The sequence below is a fragment of the Colias croceus genome, chromosome 14 (genome assembly GCF_905220415.1).
Source record: "Colias croceus chromosome 14, ilColCroc2.1".
Taxonomy (NCBI): Eukaryota; Metazoa; Arthropoda; class Insecta; order Lepidoptera; family Pieridae; genus Colias; species Colias croceus.
The window spans coordinates 7,051,952-7,079,813 of NC_059550.1; the positions used below are offsets into that span (position 1 = coordinate 7,051,952).

General features: G+C 33.1%; 4 protein-coding genes across 4 annotated transcripts; 1 reads left to right on the forward strand and 3 right to left on the reverse strand.

Annotated features, from left to right (window-relative positions):
* Positions 1 to 3,709: 3,709 nt before the first annotated feature.
* Positions 3,710 to 5,212, forward strand: LOC123697434 (transcriptional regulator DEF1-like). The gene is made up of 2 exons (XM_045643952.1): positions 3,710 to 3,750; positions 3,829 to 5,212. The coding sequence occupies exons 1-2, from the start codon at positions 3,739 to 3,741 to the stop codon at positions 5,116 to 5,118; spliced, it is 1,302 nt and encodes a 433-aa protein (XP_045499908.1). The 5' UTR covers positions 3,710 to 3,738; the 3' UTR covers positions 5,119 to 5,212.
* A 9,186-nt stretch (positions 5,213 to 14,398) lies between these two features.
* Positions 14,399 to 15,764, reverse strand: LOC123697389 (putative uncharacterized protein DDB_G0271606). The gene is made up of 2 exons (XM_045643885.1): positions 15,730 to 15,764; positions 14,399 to 15,653 (listed from the first exon to the last, which is right to left on the reverse strand). The coding sequence occupies exons 1-2, from the start codon at positions 15,739 to 15,741 to the stop codon at positions 14,457 to 14,459; spliced, it is 1,209 nt and encodes a 402-aa protein (XP_045499841.1). The 5' UTR covers positions 15,742 to 15,764; the 3' UTR covers positions 14,399 to 14,456.
* Positions 15,765 to 20,199: 4,435 nt separating this feature from the next.
* LOC123697367 (glycine-rich cell wall structural protein 1-like) lies at positions 20,200 to 21,758 on the reverse strand. The gene is made up of 2 exons (XM_045643858.1): positions 21,687 to 21,758; positions 20,200 to 21,378 (listed from the first exon to the last, which is right to left on the reverse strand). Exons 1-2 carry the CDS (start codon positions 21,696 to 21,698, stop codon positions 20,248 to 20,250), a joined length of 1,143 nt encoding a protein of 380 aa, XP_045499814.1. The 5' UTR covers positions 21,699 to 21,758; the 3' UTR covers positions 20,200 to 20,247.
* A 4,583-nt stretch (positions 21,759 to 26,341) lies between these two features.
* On the reverse strand, positions 26,342 to 27,777 carry LOC123697356 (chorion protein S38-like). The gene is made up of 2 exons (XM_045643843.1): positions 27,710 to 27,777; positions 26,342 to 27,621 (listed from the first exon to the last, which is right to left on the reverse strand). The coding sequence occupies exons 1-2, from the start codon at positions 27,719 to 27,721 to the stop codon at positions 26,557 to 26,559; spliced, it is 1,077 nt and encodes a 358-aa protein (XP_045499799.1). The 5' UTR covers positions 27,722 to 27,777; the 3' UTR covers positions 26,342 to 26,556.
* Positions 27,778 to 27,862: the final 85 nt, after the last annotated feature.

Below are 27,862 nucleotides of genomic sequence, written 5' to 3' on the forward strand. Positions count from 1 at the left end.
TTTACGTTGTATATTATTTAATGTTCCAAAACGAAAGCATTTAAATAATTACTCTCAACAGCAAAGGCAATTTGCATAATTGCAATAAAACTGCCGGCATGTTTGTGTTCATAAAATTATGTAGACCGTAATACAAAGGCTTATTACGTTAACGGCTCGCTGGTCTTCACAATATAAATCCAGGTAATTACATAATGCAGGAATCGTATCGTTACACTTCGATCTTATCTTGCTGTAAACCTATTTCATTTCTCAATGTTTACACATAAACAATAGTTATCGAACGGAACATCATTATTAAGCATGCGTCTGCCACACATTTTATGAGGACACATTGCTTCAGATGCTCTGATTTAAGATATTCTCAGTGATTATGTTAACGAGGACTGAGTCATTATGCTGGCAACGTGTTGCATAAATCGTAGTCAGAACAATTTCACCAATAACGATTGTCGACATGATCTAATTGAAATGCTATAAAGTAGATAAAGTCACGATGTATAGCGCAGATCAAAACGTTGCTCAACCTTAATATTCTTCTATTGTTACCTTCTTTGTTTGAAATTCTATGACGATATCTAAAAATGCTTATTAAAAATGTTGTTTACACTCTAAATAACACACTTAGTATCTACTATTTAAATTAAAATAAAATGGTTAAATACATATATATGTATTAAACCATTTTATTTTAATTTTGCTTAAGTAACACTCAAAAAATGTATACAACTAATTGAAATCAATATTTCAAAATATAAAAGCATATACCTAAACTGTTAAATTTTTGTCAAATTAACTCTATACTTATAGTAGGTAGGTATATGACATGTACACGCGCGCAGTACTTATTTTTTATGAGGATAATAAATTGCCGTATATACCTACCTACTTAGATAGCACTTTATATATAATTGTAGATACCTACATAGGCAGATACCAACTTTTATTTCAAACTTGTGATATTACCTATATGCCCTTTGCTCACCTACTTACATCTAATTAAAAAAATACTTAAAATAAAATTACTATGGAACTAAAAGTATAACATACCTACTAATTTCTAGCATTTCTTTCTAGCATTCTTTTACTTTATATCACTATGATAATATAGTGGTATAAAGTAAAAAAACAACTATTTTATTTAATTATGGTGCAATAATAGTAGTGTGTATTCCGAAATATCGAAATCATTGCTTCCTCGTTCTGAACTCAGCGATTTCGTATTCAAACAGTTACCGTTTGCTTTCTAAATAACGACAGGCAAAATTCTAAACACATTCTGCTCAATTTTATTGAACCTTATTCATTTAAATACTTTCTTGTTTCGTTTTACATTTTAATAATTTAAGTGCTAGAAACCACTCCACATCACATAACTCCATATATCTTTACAAGAAATGCGGCTGAAGTCCCACTTTTAATTATTATTAGATAAAAAATAAAATTTAATGAAAATATTTTAACAATTCTTCATGAAATGTTCATATATTATTATAGATCTCTCGCACTGTACGGTTAAGCGCTTAGGTATAATTATGTAGATATTATGAGATCAAGCGGTAACTATTCATCGCGCTGGTTATCTATTAATCTTTATTGCCATGAAACATGCACGATCTTGAAAGAAATATTCATAAGACCACTAAAAAACATATAAAATCAATAACTTTACGTAAGCTAGGACGGGTACTTAACAAAGATTCCGTATTTGGTAACTGAATTATAGTATTACTAGCGGTCCGCCCCGGCTTCGCCCGTGGTACATACTTCGCAATAAAAGGTAGCCTATGTCCTTTCTCGGGTATCAAAATATCTCCATACCAAATTTCATGCAAATTGGTTCAGTAGTTGAGGCGTGATTGAGTAACAGACAGACTACTTTCGCATTTATAATATTAGTATGGATAATGTGAAGTTAGCAAGTAATATTTTAGTTTATTAGATAAACATCGAAAAGTTCTTCTGTTTTTCCATCAAATTGAATTACCTAGGTACCTAGTTACTTAGTTTTGTTTTTATTTAACGGAAAATATTCGCAAATCATTCTTTACTTTTCCAATTCTTACCGCTATATTTTAAAAGCTTGACTCTGCATACTTTATCCATAATATAACAATGGCTCAGCAGCTGAACCGATTTCGCTATTTTATTTTTATTTTTTTTTAATATTCCTTGAAATACGAGGATGTCCGGAAAAGCAGAATGAATGGCAGAATAGCGTCCACTTGGCTAGTATAGAGGTATAAGATAAACAATTTATTGATTGTCTGCACTGCAGCTTTCTTTACGAAATAATAACATAGCTTTTAAATTATATGAGGTAATAAAATGGGTTATGTTGAGTTTTATTATATTCGTTTATAACCTACTCATAGCAAAAACTATGAAAGTAAATAAAAATAATATAAAAATAGCTTTATCTCTTCAAAAAGCTACATAACACCTAACTTCACTCCACTTAATAGATTATGGTAATGCGTCACCGTTCCATATGTTTAGTGTTTACACTACGTGAGCTACTTTGTCTCATTCATATAATTAACTAACTAGCTTTCCGCCAGCGGCTTCGCCCGCGTAGTCAAAGAAAAACCCACGTAGTTCCCATTGCCGTGAGATTTCCGGGATAAAACCTATCGTGTGTCCTTCCTGAGGTCTCCAGCTATCTCTGTACCAAATTTAAAGTAAATCCATACAGCAATTTTTGAGTTTAGCCCAGACCTACATACAAACAGACAAAAATTCTAAGAACTATATTTTTGGTTTCGGTATCTACTGAAGATCACGCCCTACGCATTCTTTAAAAAAATCAATTTATTAGGCTTTCTTACGATTTTATTATATTATGTACAGATTAATGAAGATTGTAGAGTACCTATACAATGAAATTAATTATTTTTCGATAGATTCGATATTAATTTCCAAGCTCACTGTCGTTTTTCGGAATCTGCATTTGGATGTTTAGATCAAAAAATACATGGTTATTTTTGGAGTAGAGCAAATATTTTGAAAAGAGGTATTGCGTATACATGCTACCAATTTCAACAGCATTTTGAAAATTTAAATTTATATGTTTGGTCCCAATTAGGTAATACCTAATGATGGTTTTAAGTATCAGAATAATTTTGTCCTAAATTAGAGTTTTAATTTTCAAGGACGTCCAGTTTAATTATATCGTCCCGAATTTATGGTTTTATCTCCCATTTACATGTGTAAATTATTATTGTTTAAAAAAAATGTAGGTAGCCTATTAGTTGAACCTAACATTGATATTATCACCATAAAAAATCACCATTCTGACCAGTGGTTTTTACGTGATTAAAACACATGATTAAAAAAAGTGTAAGTACATAAATTGCTTGATTATTATTATATTCCATCTATGATCTATACATAGAATGGACAAATAATATAAATCAATACATAACAACAATAAAAAATAGGAACATATTGTCGCATCTACTTAAACTTTACTAGATTAACTTACTAACCTACATCAATAGTATATTAGCCAGTGTCTGAGTTGCATAATTATTATGAATTTATTACATTTATTTTTAAAACCTTAGGAAGATATCTTCTTAAAGAAACGTAGGTATGTAAATTATGATATAAAAAATCGCTTTAATTATAGATTAGCTATTTTCCACTACGCATAAATGTATATAAAAAGGTGATTTTTAAACTTCAAATTAGACGCTCGATCGTTTCCGTTGAGACCTCATCTCTTAACTATCCAAAATGTTAACTCAGGTCAGTTAAATAAAAATAATAATAAAAAAAAATTCTTCCTTCAAACATCATCTTTAATATCGTTTTCTTTTTTTACAGGTTACTCTTATCTCTATTATTTTAACATCAGTTGCTATTCAAGCAAAGCAATTGGACCGAGGACCCCAAACCTTTACGGATACTAATGATTCGTCGGCAGGAGCAGCACAAAATCAACAGAAAAGATTTGCCAGTAAGGGTATAATAGTCTATTTAACTGCAGATCAAATTAAAGAATTTCAAGCTGGCAAGATGGAACTTCAGTCGCTTTCCTCAGGTGAAACATCTATAAGTCGACGACCAAATGTACGAAAACTGCAACAACAAAATTCCCAATCGAGGTTTAATTCTCACCGTGAAAACCTTAATATTTTGAAGGCTCCGCTTGTGCATAAATCGCAGTTAGTTGACATTGAACAGGAGCAACAAGGTGAAGGATACGTGAATGCACCAAACAGGCTACCATTGAATCGCGGTGGACTAACACCACAATTATTGTTGTTCAGTCCAGACAATCAGAAACCAGAAATTCAATCCAACAAAAAAACTCAGCAAAGTAATAAAAATGAATTGAGCCCAAGGAATCCGGTAAATCAAGAAAACTCAGAAGAACAGTATTTACAAGAACAAATTAAAAAGTATTTTCAGAATACTTTTGAAAACAATAATTATAAACAAGGAAAGCCAGTCTCAAATGTTCAAAGGAATCAGCCTGAGAGTAGCAATCAAGAAGCACAACAACAACAACAAGAGGTCGCTAATTATAATTCCTTGTTGAATGCCTTAGTTCGCGGCAATTTGCTACGCGAACAAAACAACGCGACAGAAAACCAACAATCGTCGGAACAAGAGAATGCTCTTGGTAATTTATCGCCAGTTATAATCCAGAAGGAGGTACACATTACGCAACACAAGCATGTGCCTGTTGTGAAACATGTTAAGGTTCCCGTCCCAACACCAGTGTTAGTTCCTATTCTTCATCCATATGAGGTGAGGGTACCCCAGCCTTATCCTGTACCAGCGGAAGCAAACGCACGCGTGCCCACACAAGAGAGGAATGCAGAGAGAAATGTTCAGGAAAATACAGAAAGAAATGTGCAAAGAAATAGCGATAGAAATGCAGAGAGAAATGCCGAGAAAGATGCCGTGAGAAGTGCAGAAAGAAATGCCGAGAGAAATGCCGAGGAAAATGCCGAGAGAAATGGTGAGAGTACTGCCGAGAGCACTGCTGAAAGAAATGCTGAGGGAGCCGAAGTCCAAAGGGTGCCTTTTGAATTGAGACATCACGGCAAAAATGTTTACATTAATGTAGACAGTCCTGCCTATCTCCAATTGTGGAAACACAAATAATATGACTGATAAGAATAATCTACTGTTAATTAATTTTAGAGGTATAAGTTTTATGCCAAAATTGAGGCTCAACCAAATAAATAATTAGAAATTACAAGCTATTTTTTATACCTATTCCACAAAGTAAAATTGAGCAAAAATAATAACTCCGATAACCGTGAGAGCTTTAGTAGAATATAGCGGTTTTTATTTCAATATATTTAATTACAATTTTTCTTTTCCCTAAGTTGCAGTTAAAAATATTTACACCATTTCTTTCTCAAATTGTACCCGACATCGTTATCTAAAATCATAAAGTTCGAACCAGTACTTAGTTAACGTACATTTAACATCCGATATATTATAAATCATTAATGTTAATAAATCTTCCTTCGGCACCTTTCGGCATCCTTATCAATTAAATCTGGGTTGATAGTAGGTATTAACTAAAAGATTTTATGGACATATTATAATAAATACTTTTACTTAATAAAACAACTATTTAGCTCGTAGTTGACGGTAGCTTTATATCGGAATCTTATACTCTATCTATATCTAAAATACAACGTTTTTATCATCTAAGTACAGTACGTTTGTTAGTACAAGTAAGTTTGTTTACATGTAATTTTAGTTGATTTTTCTTCTTTAACACCTAAAACAAAAATCTGACTACATCTCATATTCATATCAATGATCATAAAATAATCTAAAATATTGTTGTCAACTTACAAAATGAAACATCATCAACTCGTAGAAGACAATGGGAATTTACGAAATATTATGTCTTTTAGTTAAAATGACCTGAATACCACTTGTGACGTTTACATAAGAAGGTAGGTATGTAAATAAAATGATCTTTTCAGTTCAACTCTTCTAAAATATACTAGGCATGATTTTGAGCCGAATTTAGTAGAACCAAATATTGAAACCAGCATGGGATAAAAATGAAAGTCACATAACTGGTCTCATTCCTAATAATAGGTATGAATTTAAATTCTCTTCAAATATACCGTATGGAATTTAAAAGAGAAGTATCTAGTTTCACAACTTTTGGATATGTTCAGAGCTTCCTGTCGCTTAGGCTCAGTAGAAAGGATTCTCAAGGAGTACATAACCTAACATTTCGCATCGCTGAGAATTAAAAATAATAATGACTGTTAAAAAACACTTGTAAAGAGACTTGTTCCATATGTAGCCAAGCAATAGCTTAGCTAATGAAATATAATATTATAATAACATATGAAAAAAAAGCTTTATGGATTAGTTTTGTATTCGGTAAATAAAATATGTTCCTTCGATTAAATTAATGAAAATCCAAAGGTTCATGTTTATCCTAATTATAGCGGAGATATAAATAAAACTATATATTATATGTAAATAATTTGGCAAACTAATTAGTAGCAAAAAGATACAGCGAAAGTTTCTGAGATACTATAGCTACCGCCCTTACCAACAATTTACATGTGAGTATTGTCTGGTGTCTGATAGTACACGAGTATTTAGTAATTAAAGACTTTTTAACGGATTTTAAACGCCGTTTTTTTATTAACACGACGCGGACATTTCGATAACTACAGCGGGCGTGGCTATGGCGAGAGACTTCCCATTTAAAATTCTTCAATGTCATATGACTCTTATTTCCAGCAAGCCTAAAAAGCTCCTATTGATATACATATCTTCTTATATATAAAAATGAATCGTAAAATGTGTTGGTAAGCGCATAACTCGAGAACGGCTGAACCGATTTCGATAATTCTTTTTTTATTATATTCCTTGAAGTACGAGGATGGTTCTTATGTAGAGAAAACGTAAACATGTACCACGGGCGAAGCCGGGGCGGACCGCTAGTATATCTATATATATATGATTGAAAGAATCTTAGACAAATCACAAAATAAAAGCACACATCACTAGATCATTAGCCCTGTATGACTAATGATTATACACCCTTATCTATGTAAATGATTGCTTTAAAATTATATACTACTTCATATAGTTAATAAATCATATGTCCTAGGGAATGAGATACAAAAACTCGAAAAGTAAATGTGTAATTTGTACCAAATATCTCAAAGAAACTTTAACTGATTATACAAAAGCTTATTCAATGGAATCAAAGAGTAGGAGTACGACTGACCTACTACTTCAACAGTCCAGTAAGTTAATTAATAACGAAATCTAGGCAGATTTAAATATTATTCTCACGTGATGGAGAAAATCTCAGAGAAGTTTCAAGTTTGTGCCTAAAAATAGCAGAAATATTTATTAATAGCATACTTACATAAATTAAAATGAACCAACCAATATTTTTGAAATAACTTTTCTTTAATGCGAAAGAATAAAATAAAATAAATAACATATGAAGACAAAATCATAAGAGAAAAAATCTTTCAACAATGCAACTAAGTAGTTAATTTCAGAATTTAAATAAAGACAAGAAGCTCTTTAATTACACAAAAATAATATTTTTATTCCATAAGTAATGGTATTAATTCATTTATCATTAATTAATCCTTTGTAGGCCTTTTGTAGGTTCTGAACCTCAAAAGGAAAAAACGGAATCGTTATAGAATCCCATTGTTGTTCGTCTATCTGTCTGTGAAAATCCTTTTTCTCAAGGACGCGTGGAGGTAGGTATCAAGCTGAAATTATTTATATTGAATACTCAAATCTACGGACCCTTGAAGCTGTGAAATCAAATTTATAAGCCATCGCAATCAAAAGAAGCAGCTGATTACGCTGCAAATTTCGACATTCGCAAGGGAATCAAAACCTACAGGGTACCCCGTTAACACAGAGTGAAATTTGGTAAAAAACAACGCCTTATCGTCAGATAAAGGAAAATTGCTAAAAGCATTAATTTTTTTTTTCGGAGCCCTTGGTGCGCGATCCTTGTGTCCCATACAGGGTGTAATCGTTAAGTGTGCACAGGCGATTATTCCGTAACTATTACAGATATCAAAAAACTTTAAACTGATATCGAAAGTATTTAACCTAATGAGTAAAATGGCCATAATAAATTTTTAAAAATAAAACGAGAAATATCTTAAAAATTAACTTGAAACCCTCCCATACATTTAGTATGAGATACGAATATGAAATATCCCATGTACATGGGTTGATCCAAAAGTAATGATAATCAATATTAAACAAGGTCATTACAGTTATAATAATTATGTAGTTCTCTAGATATTCTTCTAACTAGAAAATATACTTCAATATTTTTTTCCTAAACTTAAAAAAAAAACTTTGACTTCATCCACGAAAACCCCTCCACGCGGCCATCACTTCGCTGTCATCTTAAAATAATTTATTGCTAAGAAAGTGTTTCTTGTGCCGAGGAAAGAGATAAAAGTAAATAGGAGCTAGATCTAAAAAATAGGGTAGGTGTTCAAGCATTTGGAATGCCGATTTTTGAATGGCAGCCATCGCAACTGACGCTTTGTGATCTGGTGCGTTGTCTTGGTGAAACAGCGTTCAGGTCCGCAGTTTGCCATGTCTCTTTTCCTTACTAACCTACCGCAATCTTTTAATTTGGTCTTTTAGTGAGAGCCCAATAAAGTGGCTACCTTTTTAAAATATTCCACCATAATTATTCCTTCAGCGTCCCAAAAAACTACCGCTTTAATCTAACCTACTGATTTTCACTTTGAATTTCTTCATCGTCACTTTGGAAGCTCGCATCCAGGACATTGATTGTTTTTTGGTTTCAGCATAAACATGGTGAACTCGGGTAACGTCCATGATTACAAAACGTGACAAAAAATTATCCTGATATCATTAAAAATTTAGAAATTTACCCTCTACATGTCGAATCGTTGTTTCTTCTTTTCGTCGGGAAACATTCTGGCACGCACGGTTCACATTCAAATTAATGTAAATAATTGGAAACGTGGCCTGTTGATATGTTTTTTTTGTGATTACTTAGTGAATACATGAGCAAGCAAAAAACATTTATTTTATATTTATATGTGCACAGGAAATAACCAATTATCATTACTTTTGGATCAACCTAGTACATTTAATATGAAAGATTTTAGCTTTTTCTTTCTTTTTTTAGTTTTCTGCTTTAATTACTTCGCAAATTTGAAGGGAAGTTCATTTAGAAACTGTAAATAGAGCTCCTCATTGTATTGCATAATGAGGACATCACTTCGAAAATCTGCTATAAGTACAAAATGTATGGGAAATAAAATGTATGGGAGCGTTTAATGTAACATTTTTGGATATTTCTCGTTTTATTTTTTTAAATTTATTATGGCCATTTTACTCATTAGGTTAAGTACTTTCGATATCAGTTTAAATTTTTTTGGTATTTGCAATAGTTACGGAATAATCGCTTGTGCACACTTAACGATTACACCCTGTATATAAATCTCGTGTCACAATGTTTGTCCTCAATGGACTCCTAAACCACTTAACCGATTATAATAAAATTCGCACACCATGTGCAGTTCGATCCAACTTGAGAGATAGGATAGTTTAAACATGTAGGTACCACGGGCGAAGCCGGGGCGGACCGCTAGTAGGATAATAATTAATAAAAATATGTGATAGGTACAATAATTTCCCGTCCCGTCTTGATTAATATTTCTATTTTCTACTCAAGTTAAAATTTTATAAGGTTTAGGATTAATTATTAATATGACGTCCTTATTTATGATATAGGTACGAGTAGGTACAGTACACTATACACTAATGTTTTACAGTATTAAAAAATAAATAAAACTAACATTAATACTTCAAATATTTTAACATAAAGTCCTTCCAGCTGTTCTATTTTACGTAACCTAAATCGAATGCAAGAAAGCCTAAGTCTATTTTTAAAATTTTATTTTACATTTGAATTGCTTAATTATCTTGAATCCATTTAAATATGCGTGTTTTGATTCAAAAAAACCATGTATGTAAATTTCGGTATAAAAAAATCGATTTATTTTTAGATAAGCTATTTTCTACTATAACAAAATTCATATATAAAGCTGAATTTTATATTCAAAATTAGACGCTCGACAGTTGCCGTTGAGATATCTCCTCTATATTATCCACCATGATATACCAAGTAAGTTAAATAAGTTAATAAAAAAATTGAGTAGATATAAATTATTAAATAATTATAAATCGAATAAATATATATTTTTTACTTTCCAGGTGACCATATTTTCTGTTATCATAGCAGCATTCGCTATTCAAGCCAGACAATTAGATCGAGGCCCTCAATCCTTCAAAAAGCTTAATTCATCATTGGCTGGAGGAGCACAAAATCAACAAAAGAGATTTGCTGCGAGGGATATCGTTGTTTACTTAACGCCCGATCAAATTCAAGAGCTTCAAGCAGGCCAGATGGAACTCCAATCACAATCCTCAGGTGAAATAACTCTAAATCAATTGCAAAATGCTCAAAGAACTCAACAAAATTCTCAACAAAATTCTCAACGAAATTCTCAATCATTTAACTCTCGCCGTGGAAACCAAAATATCTTGAGGACTCCTCCAGTTCAGGAACCCCAAGTAGAAGAACCAGAACAGCAACAAGAAGCTGAAAGATACTTCAATGCGCCACAATTGTACCTTTTTAATCAAAGAAATCTGAGACAAGAATTGCCCCAATTGCTTCGCGGTGGTCAAAATCAGGAAAACAATAACAATGCATGGAATCCAAGGAATCAGCAAACAGAAGGTAACTCAGAACAACAGTCTCAAATTAATGCACAACGGCAAAACGGCGGTTTATCTAACCAGCGCGAAAATGGAATTCCAGAAGCCAGACAACAAGAATACATTCCTAATTATAATCGCTTCATACCGGCCTTAGTGTACGGAAATGCTTTCCGCCAGCAAAATAACGAGAGGGAAAACCAGGAAGCCGTAGCAAATGACGATGCTTCTGCTGATGAATCTCCAGCATTGGAACAAGAGGAGGAAAACAATAACAACCAAAGTCCTGACGCGAATCAGGAAAATGAACCGGTCCAATCTGAAGAAGTCCAAGAAACACCTGAACTTGAGCCCTATGAATTGAGGGTCCGACAGGGTATTCCTTCACCAGTTGAAATTATAAAGCGCCTTCCCGTGCCTGAAGCAGGAAGAAACGAAGGGGGAAAAATGTTGAATTATGATTCCAGAAAACACACTAATGGAAAAAATGTCTACATTAATGTAGACAGTCCACAGTATCTACAGGTGTGGAAACACTGAGATAATCTTAATGGCTAATGTTAATTACTTTTATTAGTTTTAATTAATTTTATGCCACTGAGGCTAAACCAAATAAATATTTTATTCTTTGAAAAATCAATTCTATTTATTTATCTCTATAAGTTATAAACTATTTCGGGGATAATTACACAAAAACTGACATAGTTACATATCATAAGGTTAGAGAGGTAGAATCCAGGTAGACTTTTTAACCTAAAAGCATATATTTGTAATATGGTAATTCACAAATTAAACGATAATGTATTCAAAGTTTAGCTCTTTTTGCATGATTTAATAGTAAACATGCAAACACAAAAACTTTCACATTTAAAATTAGTAAGCTTTTGCTTTATGACCTATAAAATATCTCAGATACTTTTTAACTAATTTCATACTTAATAATGGAACGTTTCAGAGCTCAGAGAGGCATATTTCGATAAAACCAAATATTTCTATATAAGATTCCTTCTTTGCTTTATTATCAATTATACTTTAATAATTGCTTATTTGTTTGTAAGCACTTATCTCATTTATGGACGAAGGCTTTGCAGGGATAATCTAAAACAGAAGGATGTACATTGTACAAAATAAACGATATTGAAATTAGGTAAGTACTCAATATGAACACGAATCATTCAATTGTGTTTTGTTTTTTGAAGTGTCAAAAGGCGGTTTTTTTATAAGATTAAGATTCTACACATATTATTCAAGTTGGATTCACAAAACCAAAGTGAGAAAACCATACCTAGCAATTAAAATGTTTAATTTGTATCTACAGCGGTAATCACAGAGTGAATAAATGCCATGTGGTTTCCGAAACACAAGCAAAAGCTCAGTATGGGATCAGATCGTACCGTGTGTGAAAAATGTCCTGAAATATTATATAAAAAATGCAATGAGGCTTGGGGATATAGAGGACGAAACCATCAGAATTATTAAAATATTGTCATATTGTCAATTATAGTGTACCCTCCATCAAATTTTCTTTAATTGATTTTAAATCACTCAACAGTTACCCATGTGCGTTGCAAATAGCCTCAGTTAACTTGAGAAGTACCTATAGTTTTCCACCTAATTGACATTAGGAAGAATTATTATTATTATATACATTTTGAGGACATCAAATTAACTATTTATTTTTCAGGATTTATCCCTATATTAGAATGCCCTTCCAAAATAATGTCACGAAGTTGAAATCGCTGCTTATTCGTATACATGCTCTGTAATAGTGTAAATCTACAATAACATGAAGTTTGATTAATGTGAATGTCGCAGTCATCTGGTTCTGGTTTAAGCATAGAAAGACTAGCGCTGAATATTTGAATGATAACATTTAATTGAATGACTAAAGGACAACTCGTAAAGTTGTTTAGGTAATGTAACGTTCAACGTCTAGACTGAACGTCATTTAGCACAGTCGTTGGTTTGGATAAAGGGGTGGGTTAAGTTAGGTTCGTTGTTTTCTTTTTAACTTCACAGAAATAGGAGCTCCACGTAACGGGGCTCTGTCGGCTCGCAACCGTCTTCTTGCTGACGTTTGCAAAAGTAAATTCTGTCATCATTCAATGAACGCGCTAGCCATTTAACAATACACCGAGTGTTATAACTTATATCCGCTCTGTCCAAAAGCACAAAGTTGGACGATAAGTGACGCTTGTAAAATTCACGTTCAGCCTAGTCTTTGGAAGTATTTCTTTATTAGGATTATAACTATTTAAAATTTCAAATATATCCGAGCGCAGCCGGGGTGAACAACATTGTGTAGTTTGTGTAAAAAATTATTTATTCCAATTTACAATATAGTATTTTAGAATACCAGTAGGTAGGTACTTAAAGGTACCTATAGGATATCTTTGGCATGGTTTCAGATGGAGCTTGCTTTTTGAAATTAAAACGTTTTTGTAAATAAGTACATATAGTTCAGGATACATCGCCCATTTTTGCAAGTGACTACTATCAAGCTAATTTTCCGTTTGCAGCTTTATTTTGATGAGACTTCCAATAATTTCGTGTACGAAAGTCTCGATTGTGGTAGCTAACAGAGATAACAAGGATAAAAATTTTTGATTTGATGGTTCTCAAATATTTATTACTAACTACTTTTTTTTTGTTCAATCTCAAGATAATTACCTAAATTATTCGAAACAATATTTGTCCTACAAAATCTATGGTTTGTTCAAAGAGTCCCCCTTTCCAAAGTGTATCGATAACGAGGTCATCATAAATGATTACTAACAAGCTGATTTTTTTGTTTTCACTTAGTTAATGTTTATATAATTCAACAGACATATTGTCCTACAAATTGCGTAATAAATATTTGAGAACCATCAAATCAAAAATTTTTATCCTTGTTATCTCTGTTAGCTACCACAATCGAGAGTTTCGTACACGAAATTATTCGGTGTCTCACCAAAATAAAGCTACAAACGGAAAATCAGCTTGATAGCTGTAGGTAGTCACTTGCAAAAATGGGCGATGTATCCTGAACTAATATATATATCCTGATGTTTTAAAAAATATGATAGGCATTTTAATTATTACGTTGCTATTTCCCGATGAATTTAAACAGGGTGGATATTAGAGAGTATTCTAAATACTGTTAAAATTTAAAAAATAGTAAAATAAATCAGTACACTATTTTCAAAAAACATGACTTTCATTCAAAAAGTGAACTACATTCAAAGGATTCCGTAAATACGCTGGTCACCCTCTGGAACAAAACAGGTTAATATTTCTTAAAATTACACCCTGTGTGACCCTGTGTAGATTTGGTTTTGATGGTTCTCCCACATTTGATTTATCAAGTTTCTTAGAGAGATTTCTGCCTTTTAATTAATTGACCATAACAAATGATACAATGGTGTAATTGAAGCAAATTTTTGGAATCTATGAATGCAGTTTTCTTTCTTTTCAAAATTGATGGAATGTTTCCATTCAGTAGAATTATGTATTATTTCAAAATTTCTTTTTAAAGAAATGTCTTATGGAGCACATTAAGACATGTTAAGACTTTTTATTAATCGAATTATACGTTGCACTAAGCCCCAAAAAAAAAATGATTATTTCAATTTTATCTAATAATATTTATTTGGTCGAGCCTCAAAGATTTCATAAAACTAAAACATAATATGAACTAATTAACAATAGTCAATAAGATTATTTTAGTTTTTCCACAGTTGTAGGTAAGCTGGACTATCGACGTTTATGTAAATATTTTTGCCAGGAATATGATTTCTCAGTTCATAAGGCACTGCTCTTTCTGCTTCGGGTTTTTCCGACACCGGTGGCACGGGTAGGTCTGTAGCTGTTTCAGCTGGCACGGGATAAGGTTGGGGCACCTTGACCTCATAAGGATGAATAACGGGAAGTAAAACTGGCGTTGGTACGGGCACATTTACGCGTTTCACGACTGGAACGGGCTGGTGTTTAGTAATTTTAACCTCCTTGTGGATGATTACTGGGGGCGAATTAGCAATAGCCTCAACTTGGGCCAAAGCTCTTTGCTTTTCTACCTGGTTGTTATGCGCTCGTAATGCATTCTCGTGGGCTAAGGCATATATAAGAGGATTGTAATTGATCAAAGGTTGTTGTTCTCCTTCTTGATTGCGGTTTTCTTGCTGGCTGTTAAGACCACCGGTAGCGAGTTTTTGTTGTTCAAAGCTGTTTCTTAAACTCTTCTGCCATTGTTTTTTAATTTGTTCTTGTAAAGATTGCTCCTGTACAGACTGCTCTTGTGCGGCCTGCTCTCGTAAAGCCTGTTCTAAATTTTTCTCCGTGGTAGGGTTAATTGGAATCCATCCATTATCATTACTCTCTTGACTTGGATTGTTAGGTACCAATTTGGGTTGTTCTGGTTGTTGACTCTCTGGGGTAAATAACAATAATGAAGGTGGTGCTTCAACATTCTGAATGGATAGGCCACTGGGTAAGTTAAAATATCTTGCTTGTTGCTCCTGTTGCTCTTGTTGTTCTTGTTGTTCCTGTTGTTGTTGTAGCTCTTGTAGTTCCTGTTGCTTGAGAACTAACTGCTCTTCTTGAACGAGTGGAGCCCCCAAATTTTCACTCTGAGGATTAAATCTTGACTGAGGATTTTCAAATGGCAATTGTTGTGCCTTTTGCAATTTGTTTATTGTTATTTCTCCTGAAGCGTGTGATCGAAGTTCTGCCTTTCCAGCTTGAAGATCTTTGATCTGACTGGGAGTTAAATAAACAATTATGTCCCTAGTTGCAAATCTCTTTTGTTGATTTTGAGCTGCTCCTGCCGTGGAAGAATTAGTATTTTTAAATGATTGAGGTCCCGGAGCTAATTCTTTTGCTTGAATTCCTATTAGTGCTATGAAAGCAGAGACGATAGCCACCTAAAAAACATCAAATAATTTAATTCGGTCTATTCTGTATGCATGTTGAATTCTTTGGATACTTTGTAATACTTACTTGGTACAACATTGTGGGTTGTATAGTGAAGAGGCCTCAACCAAAACGATCGAGCGTCTAATGTGATATATCAAATTCACCTATTTATATACATTTATGCATATTGGAAAATTGCTAATCATAAATGAAATCTATTTATAAAATTAAAATTTACATAGATTACGATTTGAACCAAATCTTACTAAACTAACTAAGTATTTTAATAATTATGCAATTCAAAACTGTGGGTTGTCGACAAGATATTAATATGCTTTCGTACTATATAGAGGAAGTAGGTTAAGTGAAAAAAAATATGGTGTAACATAATATAAACTTGGAGAATAAAACTGCCGAAATTGCCACAAGATCCAATTTCAGGTCAATATTGTCACATTTTATTCAAATACATGCAAATTATAATCATCGCCTTAATGTTATTAATTGTTTCTTAATAGAAAATTTAGGTAAGATAGTAATAACTATTAAGGAAATGTTGAAATACGAAAGATCAAGTACTTACCTACACTGTATTTGAAAGTATGTACTAATCTATCTGTTGTTAGGTATTTAGGCAATGAATCAATAAGGAATGAAATAGGTACCTATACATTACAACATATTATTATAGCAAGATATATTTATAGACGGTATGAGAAAAGCACTTAAATATTTAATCAATTTCAAAATATTAGATATATTGCTAGATTTTTATGAGTTTTATTTTTTATTCAAAAGGTCAAAACTCTAAGCAATACTTAAGAAATACCTAATCTATCCGAAAGTAGGTACCTAACAGATAAATCATGGTACAAAATGTGGTATAAAACAAAGTCGCTTTCTCTGTCCCTATTTCCTTATGTCCCTTTGTATGCTTAAATCTTTAAAACCACGCAACGGATTTTGATGCGTTTTTTTTTTAATAGATAGAGTGATTCAAGAGGAAGGTTTTAGTATATAATTTATTAGGTTTTAGACAAAGCGGGCGAAGCCGCGGGCGGTTAGCTAGTAAGACAATAATTTCTACATTATTCCTTTATTTATTGAGCTCCTAAATCCTATAATATACAACAATAATAATAAAATACAGTTTTCTTAAATGAAAAGTGATGCCTAATGCTAGAATTTTAAATGAGTATAGACTATATATATATTATCAACAATCGAATTGATCTATCGCAAGAAGCTTATATCCTCTAATACACCTATCGTATCGTCTGAGACTTATTTACATTGTAACTGCATTAAAGATGCATAAATGTCATAATATATTTAGCGTTCTAGTCATAGAATGGTCTATAATAGCCGTTTGGATGAGGTATAAATTAATTCTGTCGAGATTCTTTATCTCGTTATCTTGATTCTTGATATGATCATAAGAGATATGCCGCTTTAGAACGATGACATGATTTAATATCTTTAAAGATTTATGTATTCATAATATTATATTATTGTATGTTGGTATAGTAGTAGAACATAGTATTATAGTAGTACTTGCCCGCATAAATATATAAAACATTGTAGATTTCATTCTTTAAATAAAAACTTTTACCTTCTCGAAAAGGTTTATAATTTTTTAATTCCATTAATTAAACATTTATGTTGCAAAATAAATAATTAAATATAATAAGATGTAACAACTATAACTACTTACTTACAAAAAACGTGTATGTAAGTACCTAAATCTTACGTCATTAAAATAATGTAGAGGCGTTGCCTGTTTAAAAATACTCAATTATTAGGCCCATTTATATTGCACTAAATATAGATAAAATCTCGTATAAATAATCTAACTTGTTACTAATCTATCTATATAATATATAATAAATCTGTAGAAGGGTCAATTCTGTACATTGAAAATATTGAAAAAATAAATAGCAGGGGGTGTTACTGGATCGATACCAAACCCAAATATGTGATTAAAAAAATTTTTGTCTGTCTGTCTGTATGTGAAGGCATCACGTGAAAACTAGCGGTTCGATTTCGATGAAACTTGGTATAATAATTATACCTTATTATCCTGGAAAAATACGTAGAAAAAAATTAATCTTAATTTTTCAGTTTTATCCATAGATGTTGTTCCGTAGAACCGCGAACACACGTTGCGTATTATTATAGGCCTAGCCGTATTTGGGAATTAGGTCCAATAGATATTTATAAGATGTTATTGACAGAGGTACTCAAAATGGAGAAATAACCATCCACGCGAAGACCGACATCCGCGCGGACGGAGTCGCGGGCGGAAGCTAGTAACTAAAATTACTTTTGGTCATTCAGTTATATCTTGACCCACTTGAAAAGTTATACAACGCATGATCATGGTGTATATATACGTACCTATTGACCTCACTGTATCGAATATTAACGCCATCTGCTGATCATGGAGAATATTATATTTCAATCGGTACTCGCTCATATATATAGCTCTCATCGCTATACTTTTACTCTATAATATTATATAGTTAAATCTTGAATGTTCTCATGTCGATAAGTTTCAATTCTGGTTCCAGAAACTTCTAATAGATGGCGTGATTTAAGAAATTACTGTTAAAAATAATGTGAATTAATTATATATTAGTATATATTTGGTATATATATTATAATCACTACATAGTATAAAACAAGGTTGCTTTCTCTGTCCCTATGTCCCTTTGTATGCTTAAATCTTCAAAACTACGCATCGGATTTTGATGCGGTTTTTTTCAATAGATAGGGTGATACAAGAGGAAGGTTTAGTTAATACATATAACTTATTAGGTTTTAGATAAAGCGGGCGAAGCCTTGGCGGGAAGCTAGTTAAAAATATAGTAAAGGTCATATTTTTTTTTTTTACTTATTTTGTGTCATATAAGTCTTGACTCTTGACTATAAAATTTAAACTTATTTCCCTTCATATAAAAATTAGCAAATTTACTTCTGTGCATATTTTTGTCAATGTCCATAAGATATTTTGATTTCTAAAAGAATTTACGAGAAACCATTTGCCGCACACTATTTGCCGCAATAAAATCTTCGAGCTATTATACACGCTTGACGCTATCCATTGGTGTAAAATGAAAATAAGAATCAATAGTAGTTTTTGAGTTTAGGTGCGACGGTGGACTTTGTTTAAATATACATAGATAATAAAATATAAAGATAATTTACATTGTACAACCCTAGTTCTTGTAACTCTACGGCCCACCCTATACGGCATTTTGGAAACGATCATTAGCTTCAAATTATTTTAAAGTAAAACAACGTTTATTGATAAGCCTAATAACTGAAATAATTAGTAAAACTAAATAAGTATGGTTTAGGTTATGTTGAAGCTGAATATATGTTTGTTTAAATTCACCAGTGTCGCTAGTGCATATAAGGGCGGTGGTGACTTAAAATTAATTGGTTCACGTGCTCCTAATAGGTACCTCTCATTATGAGCGACAAAAAAAACTGAGCGACTGATGGTGAGATACTGTTTAAAAAACTTGAGCGGTATGAATTTGAGTAAGTGACAAAACAACAATACTAGCGACGAATATTGGTTGATAATAAAATATAGATACTTAGAGCGTACTAAAAGAGGATTGTGATTTATTTTATGATATTAAAATTTTAAGTGAGATACTAAATTACTGAGTGAGCGATTGGAAATACTAGAGGAGAATACATTGTTTCATTTAATTACCCTTTAATAATTAAACAATTTACCGGCTTATAGTATTCCAGCAAATATCTAATTGATATTATTGTCAAAAAAATTGTACTCATAGTACCTACTATCTGCCCATTATAGTATTTTTCAAAGTGATTTTCTATTTGAAACACTGCATTTAATAAAAAATGCCACTCAATATTGAAAAATCATATGCCAAATAATGAAAAAAAAAATCAGCACATAATGTCGACACTCAAACAAAAATTAAATATCATTTTGTATTTTAAGTAACTCAAATTAATGTTTGTACTAATGTGTTCGCATTGTGGTCACCTAAAATTTAGTTTACAGTCACTCGTTTAAATAATTCCCCTTAATTATTAGATTCGCAATAGGCATGCAGCAGGATTTCTTTTTCTGATTTTACATCATTTTTGAACCAGCATTTACCCTGAGATAAGCACGTAAATCTAACCCGAAAAACAAAGTCTTCAGCTTTACAATATTAGTATATACTTAATTTTGATTAACACCTTTGTGTATTCCCTGAGATTATTATTACCTACTCTATAATGATCTGTTCCAAGTTCAGTAGAAAATTACATAATATTATGTCCACAGCCCTTAATAATTGTATCATCATAGGCAACAGCTAAAATATGGACCAAAGCGTGCCGAAGCACGGGTCTTGCTGGCATGACATTATAATCCTCAATTTTTTAAGTCGCTAAATTATAACCTTTTCAGATTGTAGATGTGTAGTCATTTGATATAAAAAAAGAAAAATGCAATCATTCTTGTAAAAATGTTTCTTTTTATTTTTATGTATAAAATATGTACAACTAGTGACTATCATATTTACAGGCTATTGACTATTTGGCACGAAAACGACTCAATTTCTCCTTTTACCAGCAGCAGCTCTTTTTCTTGTAGTGAGTGACGTGTTTGATGATGTGTAATGGGTATGGCTTCCAGACGGGAACTGGTACTTCGACGTGCTTTTCGACGGGCACATGAACCTTCTTGATGACCTCATAGGGCCTCTCTACGGGGACGGGGACTTTCCTGATGACCTCAAAAGGCACTTTCCTGACAACTTCAACTGGAACAGGTCTTTCAACTTCAACGTGGTGTGTTTTGTACACTGGGTAAGGCACGTGCTTCACAACATCAACGTGGACGGGGTAGGGTTGTGGAACTGGCACTCTGACTTCTTGGCGCACTGGAACAGGTACGGCCTGAGGGACGGCAACTTGGACGTGACGGGTAACTTCAACAGGAATACGGCGGACGATGTTCTGAACCACGGACTGGAGCTCGTACCTCGTTGAAGCAGCATCAGGGCGACCAACAGTCACACTTGTTCCGATCACTCTTGGTGCACCAACAGCGACGTTAGTTACGACACCGGGCCCAGATAATCCTTGTCCAATAACAGCACCACCGTTGACTACAGCAGGACCAGAAATGTCAACTGGTCCTCCGACAGGGCCACCTCCTACAACTGGGCCTCCAATAACTCCACCTCCAATAGCTGAACCACCGAAATCGGATCCAATCGAAGAACCCTCGGGACCAGAACCAGCATAACCAGAACCGCCTACACCAAATCCTTGTCCAGAAATAGCCCCACCGTCGACTGCAGATCCAAAGTTAGATGGAACAAATCCACCGTTCAAGGGACCACCAACAACACCGCCGTTCAAACCGGAGTTACCGCTGAAGCCACCGTCAATAGGGCCGTGGTCGTGGATAGATGGGCCATGGTCGTTGAAAGAAGGACCATGGTCGTTAATAGCTGGGCCATGTTCGACGACAGAGTGATGGTGCTCTTCTAAACCTCCGCCAATGCTTCCCGGGCCACTAAGATCTGCGCCCGAAGGACCAGGACCTGGTGGTCCATAAGATGCTGACGGTGGTCCGTATGACGCAGATGGGGCATTCAAAGCTGATGATACATAGGAGTCAGAGCCGTGACCGGACAAATAACCAGCACTTGCGCTGTATGCCAGCGCGGCGAAAAACACTGTCTTAACCTGTAACAAACATATTTTTCCATTAGGGATTATCCATATTACAAAAAATAAGTAGTCTCTAATAAAATGTGTCCATAAAATCCGTAGACTGACTTAAATATCGTTAAGTTGTGACAAGCTTTATTACTTAACGTATAAAAAGTACCTATTTAAAAAAATGAAACTTTTTATATTTTATAATTCGAATTGTATTGAAACAATGCCCGCTAATTATTTAAGTCATTTAACTTTTATCAATCAATCTGTTATCAATCGACTGTTAGTGTCATAAAGAATCCTTGCAAAAAATTATCCATAGAAGGACTTACAACAAACGCCATGGCTTTTAGCTAATCGCCAGTAGCCACCTCAGAAGCTGCTTGTTTTCTGTTCCGAGTTCGGGTGGTTTGTGATTTGATAACGTAACGAAACCACATATTTATACAAGTGATAGAGCCAACTCTTTCGATACGACGCCCATGAATAAATTATACAAATGACATCGATAGCTTTAAGTTTTGCCAAAAATTTATCTTTATAATGGGCCAGATTAAGTCTACTATCTATGAAAGCGAAATTTAAAATAATGTAATTTAAAATATACAACGTTATGATCGAATAGCATTATATTTTAATTTTTTTTATCGATAAAAAATATATTACAATTATTCGTTTAAATGTTTAACAAAAAGATAGATAAATAAATATTACATAAAGAAATATTATCAAACTTTAAAATGTAAAACGATTCCTATAATGGCTTTAGGAAGAAAGCTTACACATTTTTGTTGGTGCTACATACGTAAAGTAAATATAATTAGTAAAAAGTAAATATACTAATTATTTAACTATATATATTGGAAATATATTTTTATATGACAATAAACTAACTTTATTGGCAAATGGAAATATGCATATTGAAACTATTAAATCCATCCGTGCGCACTCTACTTAATGCTTTAATGTTCCTTTCCTTCCTTTCTTGATTACTTAAAGTATCCCAAATTAATTCAGATGAAATATAAATTTATATTACTAATTATTATACTTGAGCTAAAATTTTCTCCTAATATTTCCACATCTTATAAAACAAGTGATGATTAAGCATTATTTACTTAAACCTGAGTAAATAGATATTAGAAAACGTTTTACCAATTTTTTACTTCCTTCTGTGTTTGTATGACATCACGTTACATAAGTTCATTAGATAATTTATTAAAATTAAATATTGATCTGAATTCTACTTTCGTTAAATTCCAACTAAATGAGGCATACTGCATTATCCTTATGTAACATACGATTCTGTTTTAAGCAAAATCATCCTCACTAGCACTAGCAGTATTTTATTACATTAGATATCTATTAATGTATTTGTATCAAACGTGATTTTGATTTCGTCAATCATCCATATTCATAATTTCAAGATTTCAGAAGTAGCTATCAATATTTTATATGCTATCATATTTTATAATACTTATAATTTAAAATTTCGTTCAAATTGAACACTTTCATTATAAACATTGAGTAGTATTTATTAATTTGTTAAAGAAACGAATTTTCTTATGCGAATGAAATAAAGAAACAATAAAATAAACAACAAAAACGTATGCTTTTGTTGTTTTCGAATGTAGAGCGTATGCTCTACATTCGAATTACTACTGAATTTATTAGCTACATACTAATAATTTAATTGAACTAAACAATAATAAACGTAGGTACGTATATAAGTAGGTTGTTGCCTAAATCAATGGCTAATAATAATTAAAATCTTTAACTGAAATAAGAAAAGTCCTTTTCCCCATTTTGTAGTTTTGAACTACATTTTACACATAATGCGCAGTTAGGTATTTCGCCAGAAAAATAAATTATACTCTTCCAAAAAAAATTATTCATTGAGAAACTAAAAAACCAGTTGCGAACATACTTACTTCCTAAGTGTAAAATGTAAGTATGAATGATATAACATGATCTGACATGGTAGTTTTCTTGGTAAAGCTTGATAAAACGAAATTTTTGTATTGTTAGTCATCAACACGTTTATTTCCACTTTTTTAAGGTAAAGTATCATATGTTTCTGACGAAATAGGATGCAATTTTCGGCTTTCTTATCAAGATCATTACGTGAATACTTAAATGTAAGAAGTGAAATGTATATGAGCTTTGCTTGTGGGAATTCGCATGGACCATTTTCAATGCAAAAAAAATATATATTATGTATAATTATTTAAAAGCATTATATAATTTTGTTTGCATATAAAAATGATAATGAGGCGGACACAAAGAAGTAAAATTCGAGTGAAATGTTCTAAATATAGTAATTGGGCCAAGCTTACACCGCCGAAATGTAAGCTTACTACGAGCATGATTGATAGTACCGGTATCAACTTCCGATCGTACAAAGCATTTTCACGTGGGTTTGTTTATTTTATTTATCGTGTCTAAACAGATGTTTTTTTTTTCTAATGAATGATGTTTTTTTTTAAAAAAACAATTTTTTTAAGTAAATAATTATCTACTTATAAAACTTAGCCAGATGTAAAACTACATTAAAAATACTAGTATAATAATAAGTAATCAATATGATCTGTGATAAGAACATAAGGCTTTACTCGAGATTTCATCCTTGTCCTTTGGTACCTACAAGAAAAGCTTTTCGAAATGACCTTATCGTGATATTGAAATTAATCACCTCACAGATCAAATCTAATCGCAGAATATGGATAAACATTTAACTACTTATTCAGAGAAAAAATGCCGCCTTCTGCGCAATCTTTATGAAACGTTTGACTTTTAAGAATATTTGCATTTAGCATATGCTGATACAGATTACTTGTCCCTTTACAAAAAAAAAGATATAACATCCGACTTACACGTAATGTACTGAAAATTCGGAGAATTTTACCTACTGTGAAAGCTATCGAATTTGCAACCAATAATCATAAATAACGTTTAGCAATATGCAATAAAATTAGCATCCGAAATATATTAGTTACAGTTTTGATAAACACTTCATCTTCCATTACGTAAAAGTTTTGTCATAATATGACCCTTCATTGAGTAACATTTTAAATGTAAACCTGTTTTTGTAACTATATTAATTTCACCTGGTCGCTGGGAATGTGATGATGAATAATAAAATACCGTTTGACCGATATTATTAGTCACTCCTTCCGGTTTTATTCCGGGTCAAGCTTTACGTAATTTTGGTGCAAATCTTTTAAGTGTAGGCCGGTCTTGTTTATGGTTTTTGTGATTAATCATCTAGGTAAGTTTATGGTTGTGTGCAATCGGAAATATACAAAAAACCATTAACAGACCCGTGAAACTGGATTGAGTGATGACATTTATTGAATTAACGACAATTTCATGGAATAAGTATAACATTAAATTATGTAATAATTGCGTGCCGCTTTTAGTTACTAATTTAAGCTTTTATCAGCTTATGGCCTTATAAAAAATAGTTCGATAAATCAAAAACATACTCAAAGCAAGTTTTATAGGTAAGAAGTAGGTGTTTCTCAATTTTACAGGAAAATAAAGCTCGATAAGCCTTACTACCTACATACTAGCTGCTCACCCGCCTGGCTCCGCTCCTGTTAGTCTTAGCGTGATGATATATAACATAATATAGTCTTCCTCGATTAATGAGCAATCTAACTCTGAAATAATTTTTCAAATCGGCCCAGTAGTTCCTGAGATTAGCGTATTTAAACAAACAAACTCTTCAGCTTTATAACATTAATTCTTCAGCCGATAGTTTTGTTTGATAAATTCAGATTTTAGAAAAAGGATTTGTTACATAACATATTGTTATATTTTACATAATATATTGTTTATACCTAAGGAAATATTGAATGTTAAACAATTAAGCCGACAGGTAATACATATTAGAAATATCCTTCTTATAATAATTAATAATTATTATGCTTTTATATTTTAAAGTTCTGGCTCTATACTCGAAGTATTTAGTAATATGGTTAACTTATTAAATAGGTCTATGTTGGGATTAAACAATGAGGTGTTAAAGATGTTTCTTTTACTTTTATGGTGTAATATTTTTTTATATTTCACTCATAATTTACTTTACATTTGTAAAATGTTTTAATTACAAATGACGTCTAAATGACAAAAAAAAGATTTCTATTTATTTACTTGCGGTCCGGCTAGTAAAGGCTAGTCCGGCTTCGCCCGTGGTTCATGTTTACGTTTTCTCTACATAAGAACCATCCTCGTACTTCAAGGAATATAATAAAAAAAGAATTATCGAAATCGGTTCAGCCGTTCTCGAGTTATGCGCTTACCAACACATTTTGCGATTCATTTTTATATATTATAAGATTAAAATACGTTGGAAATAATTGTCCTCCTTTTTGAAAGTCCGTTTAAAACAGGTGAATTATATAAGTATTTTTACTTTTTTATAAAAAAAATATATATTTCGAAATGTGCATTTAGGTAAATGATGTTTGAACTAGTTTTTTCATTAACATAATCTTTGTTGATATATTATATAACAAGATCGATAGTTTCATCGAAATCAATAAATACTTAACTATTTAGCATACATTTTACTGGGAGATACTTATGTAAGATATCTCTATTTTACATATTTTTGGACAAAACCTCTACTACTCTTTACATATTTTATCCTACTAATATTATAAATGCGAAAGTTTGTATGGATGTATGGATGTTTGTTACTTTTTCACGTAAAAACTACTGAACCGATTACAATGAAATTTAGCACACATATAGAGGGTAACTTGGATTAACACATAGGATAGTTTTTATCTCGGAAATCCCACGGGAACGGGAACGGATTTTCCTTTGCAAACGCGGGTGAAACCGCGGGCGGAAATCTACTATTGTTATAATATTACAAGAACAATGTATTAAATGATAGGCTTGTATAGTTTTATCTGTGATATAAGTAAAGAACATATATTCGGCAATTATATTATAGGGTAAAAATTTAAAGAGGTTGTTCTTTGGAGGATCGTTTATTTAAAGTAATCATTCTAAATATTACTTACTATTTACAAAACGAAAATATTGAATACACATTGTGTTCCTAAATTAATGACTTAGTTATCACCCTACGTTGCAGCCTCTCGATGAGCTAACGACAAGAAATATTTACAGAAGAGTAGACTAGCCAATGGTGAATGAGGTATTTTATCCAAAGTATTGAACTTCTGTTTACCAGCCGTGACCGTGTCCGTGACTGTAACCGTAACCATGGCCGTATCCGTGTCCGAGATTGTGAATGAGACCGTGGATGTTAATGCCATGGCCATGTCCGTGGCTAACATGAGCTTTGTGATGCACAGTCTTCACTACTGGCACTGCGTAAGTCTTCACGACTGGTACTGGAACCTTAATCAATTTCACGATGGGCACTTCAACAATTTTTTCAACGGGAACTGGGTGGTCGACGGGCACTTCCACAACCCTTTCAAAAGGCACTTTCACGATCTTCTCCACTGGGTACGGCACGGGCTTGTCAACTTTCACGTGTTGAATCTTAACAACGGGAACTGGGACGTTTCTTACGACTGGGACTTGAACAGGGTAAGGTTGGGGGAATGGAACTTGAACGGTTTGGGGGTATGGCACTGGGTATGGCTGGGGAACTCTGTGTGTGACTTCACGGAATACTTGGTAGGGCTCCTCACGCACGCGGTACTGAATAGGCGCTCCGTTGCTGTTGGCGAGTCCGTGGATTTCGTCAATTACAGGAGCTTTAGGACCATTGGGGGATGATTGACCGTTGAAGCCTCCAGGTAAAGAACCACCAGCGAGAACAGGTGGGGCGATGGGAGCTCCAATTAAACCAGGTCCAGACAAAGGACCGGAAAGAGCAGCGCCACCGATGCCTGCAGATAAACCAGGTCCTCCGAAACCAGGTCCACTGAATCCAGCTGATCCGATAGCAGCTTCAGTAAGGCCGGCTCCACCATATCCTAAGTTGTGTCCCGAGATTGATCCACCTCCAATGAAACCAGCTCCAGAGTAGCTGGCAGATGGCAGAGAACCAGCTGGGAAAGAGCTGGGTGCGAAACTAGAGTAAGATGGAGCGTATGAACCCGGCGCTGATAGACTGGCTAGGGGCGCTGGAGGATAAGCAGGGCCATGGTGGTCGTGGTGATCATGGCTGTGCAGGTCGTGATGCTCATGACTATGGAGATCATGGGAATGGTCGTTTCCATGGAGAATACCAGCGTAGGTGCTGCTTAGTAGGATAGCTAACGTCGTCAACTTTGTCTGAAAGTAAAATTAAAAGTTATAGTATTTGATAACCTAAATCTGTACTCATATCAATATCATTGACCATATTGTATTGATTACTTACAATAGTAGCCATTCTGATTAGCTAATCGCTGGCCACGCAAATGAAGTTGTTTCTTCAACAACTATCTATGCTCGTTTGTACGATTTTGGATATTTCCTTCAAACTTATATATCGGTGTCATCGAGCCGCAGGGACGACGTCGAAAGTGACGGA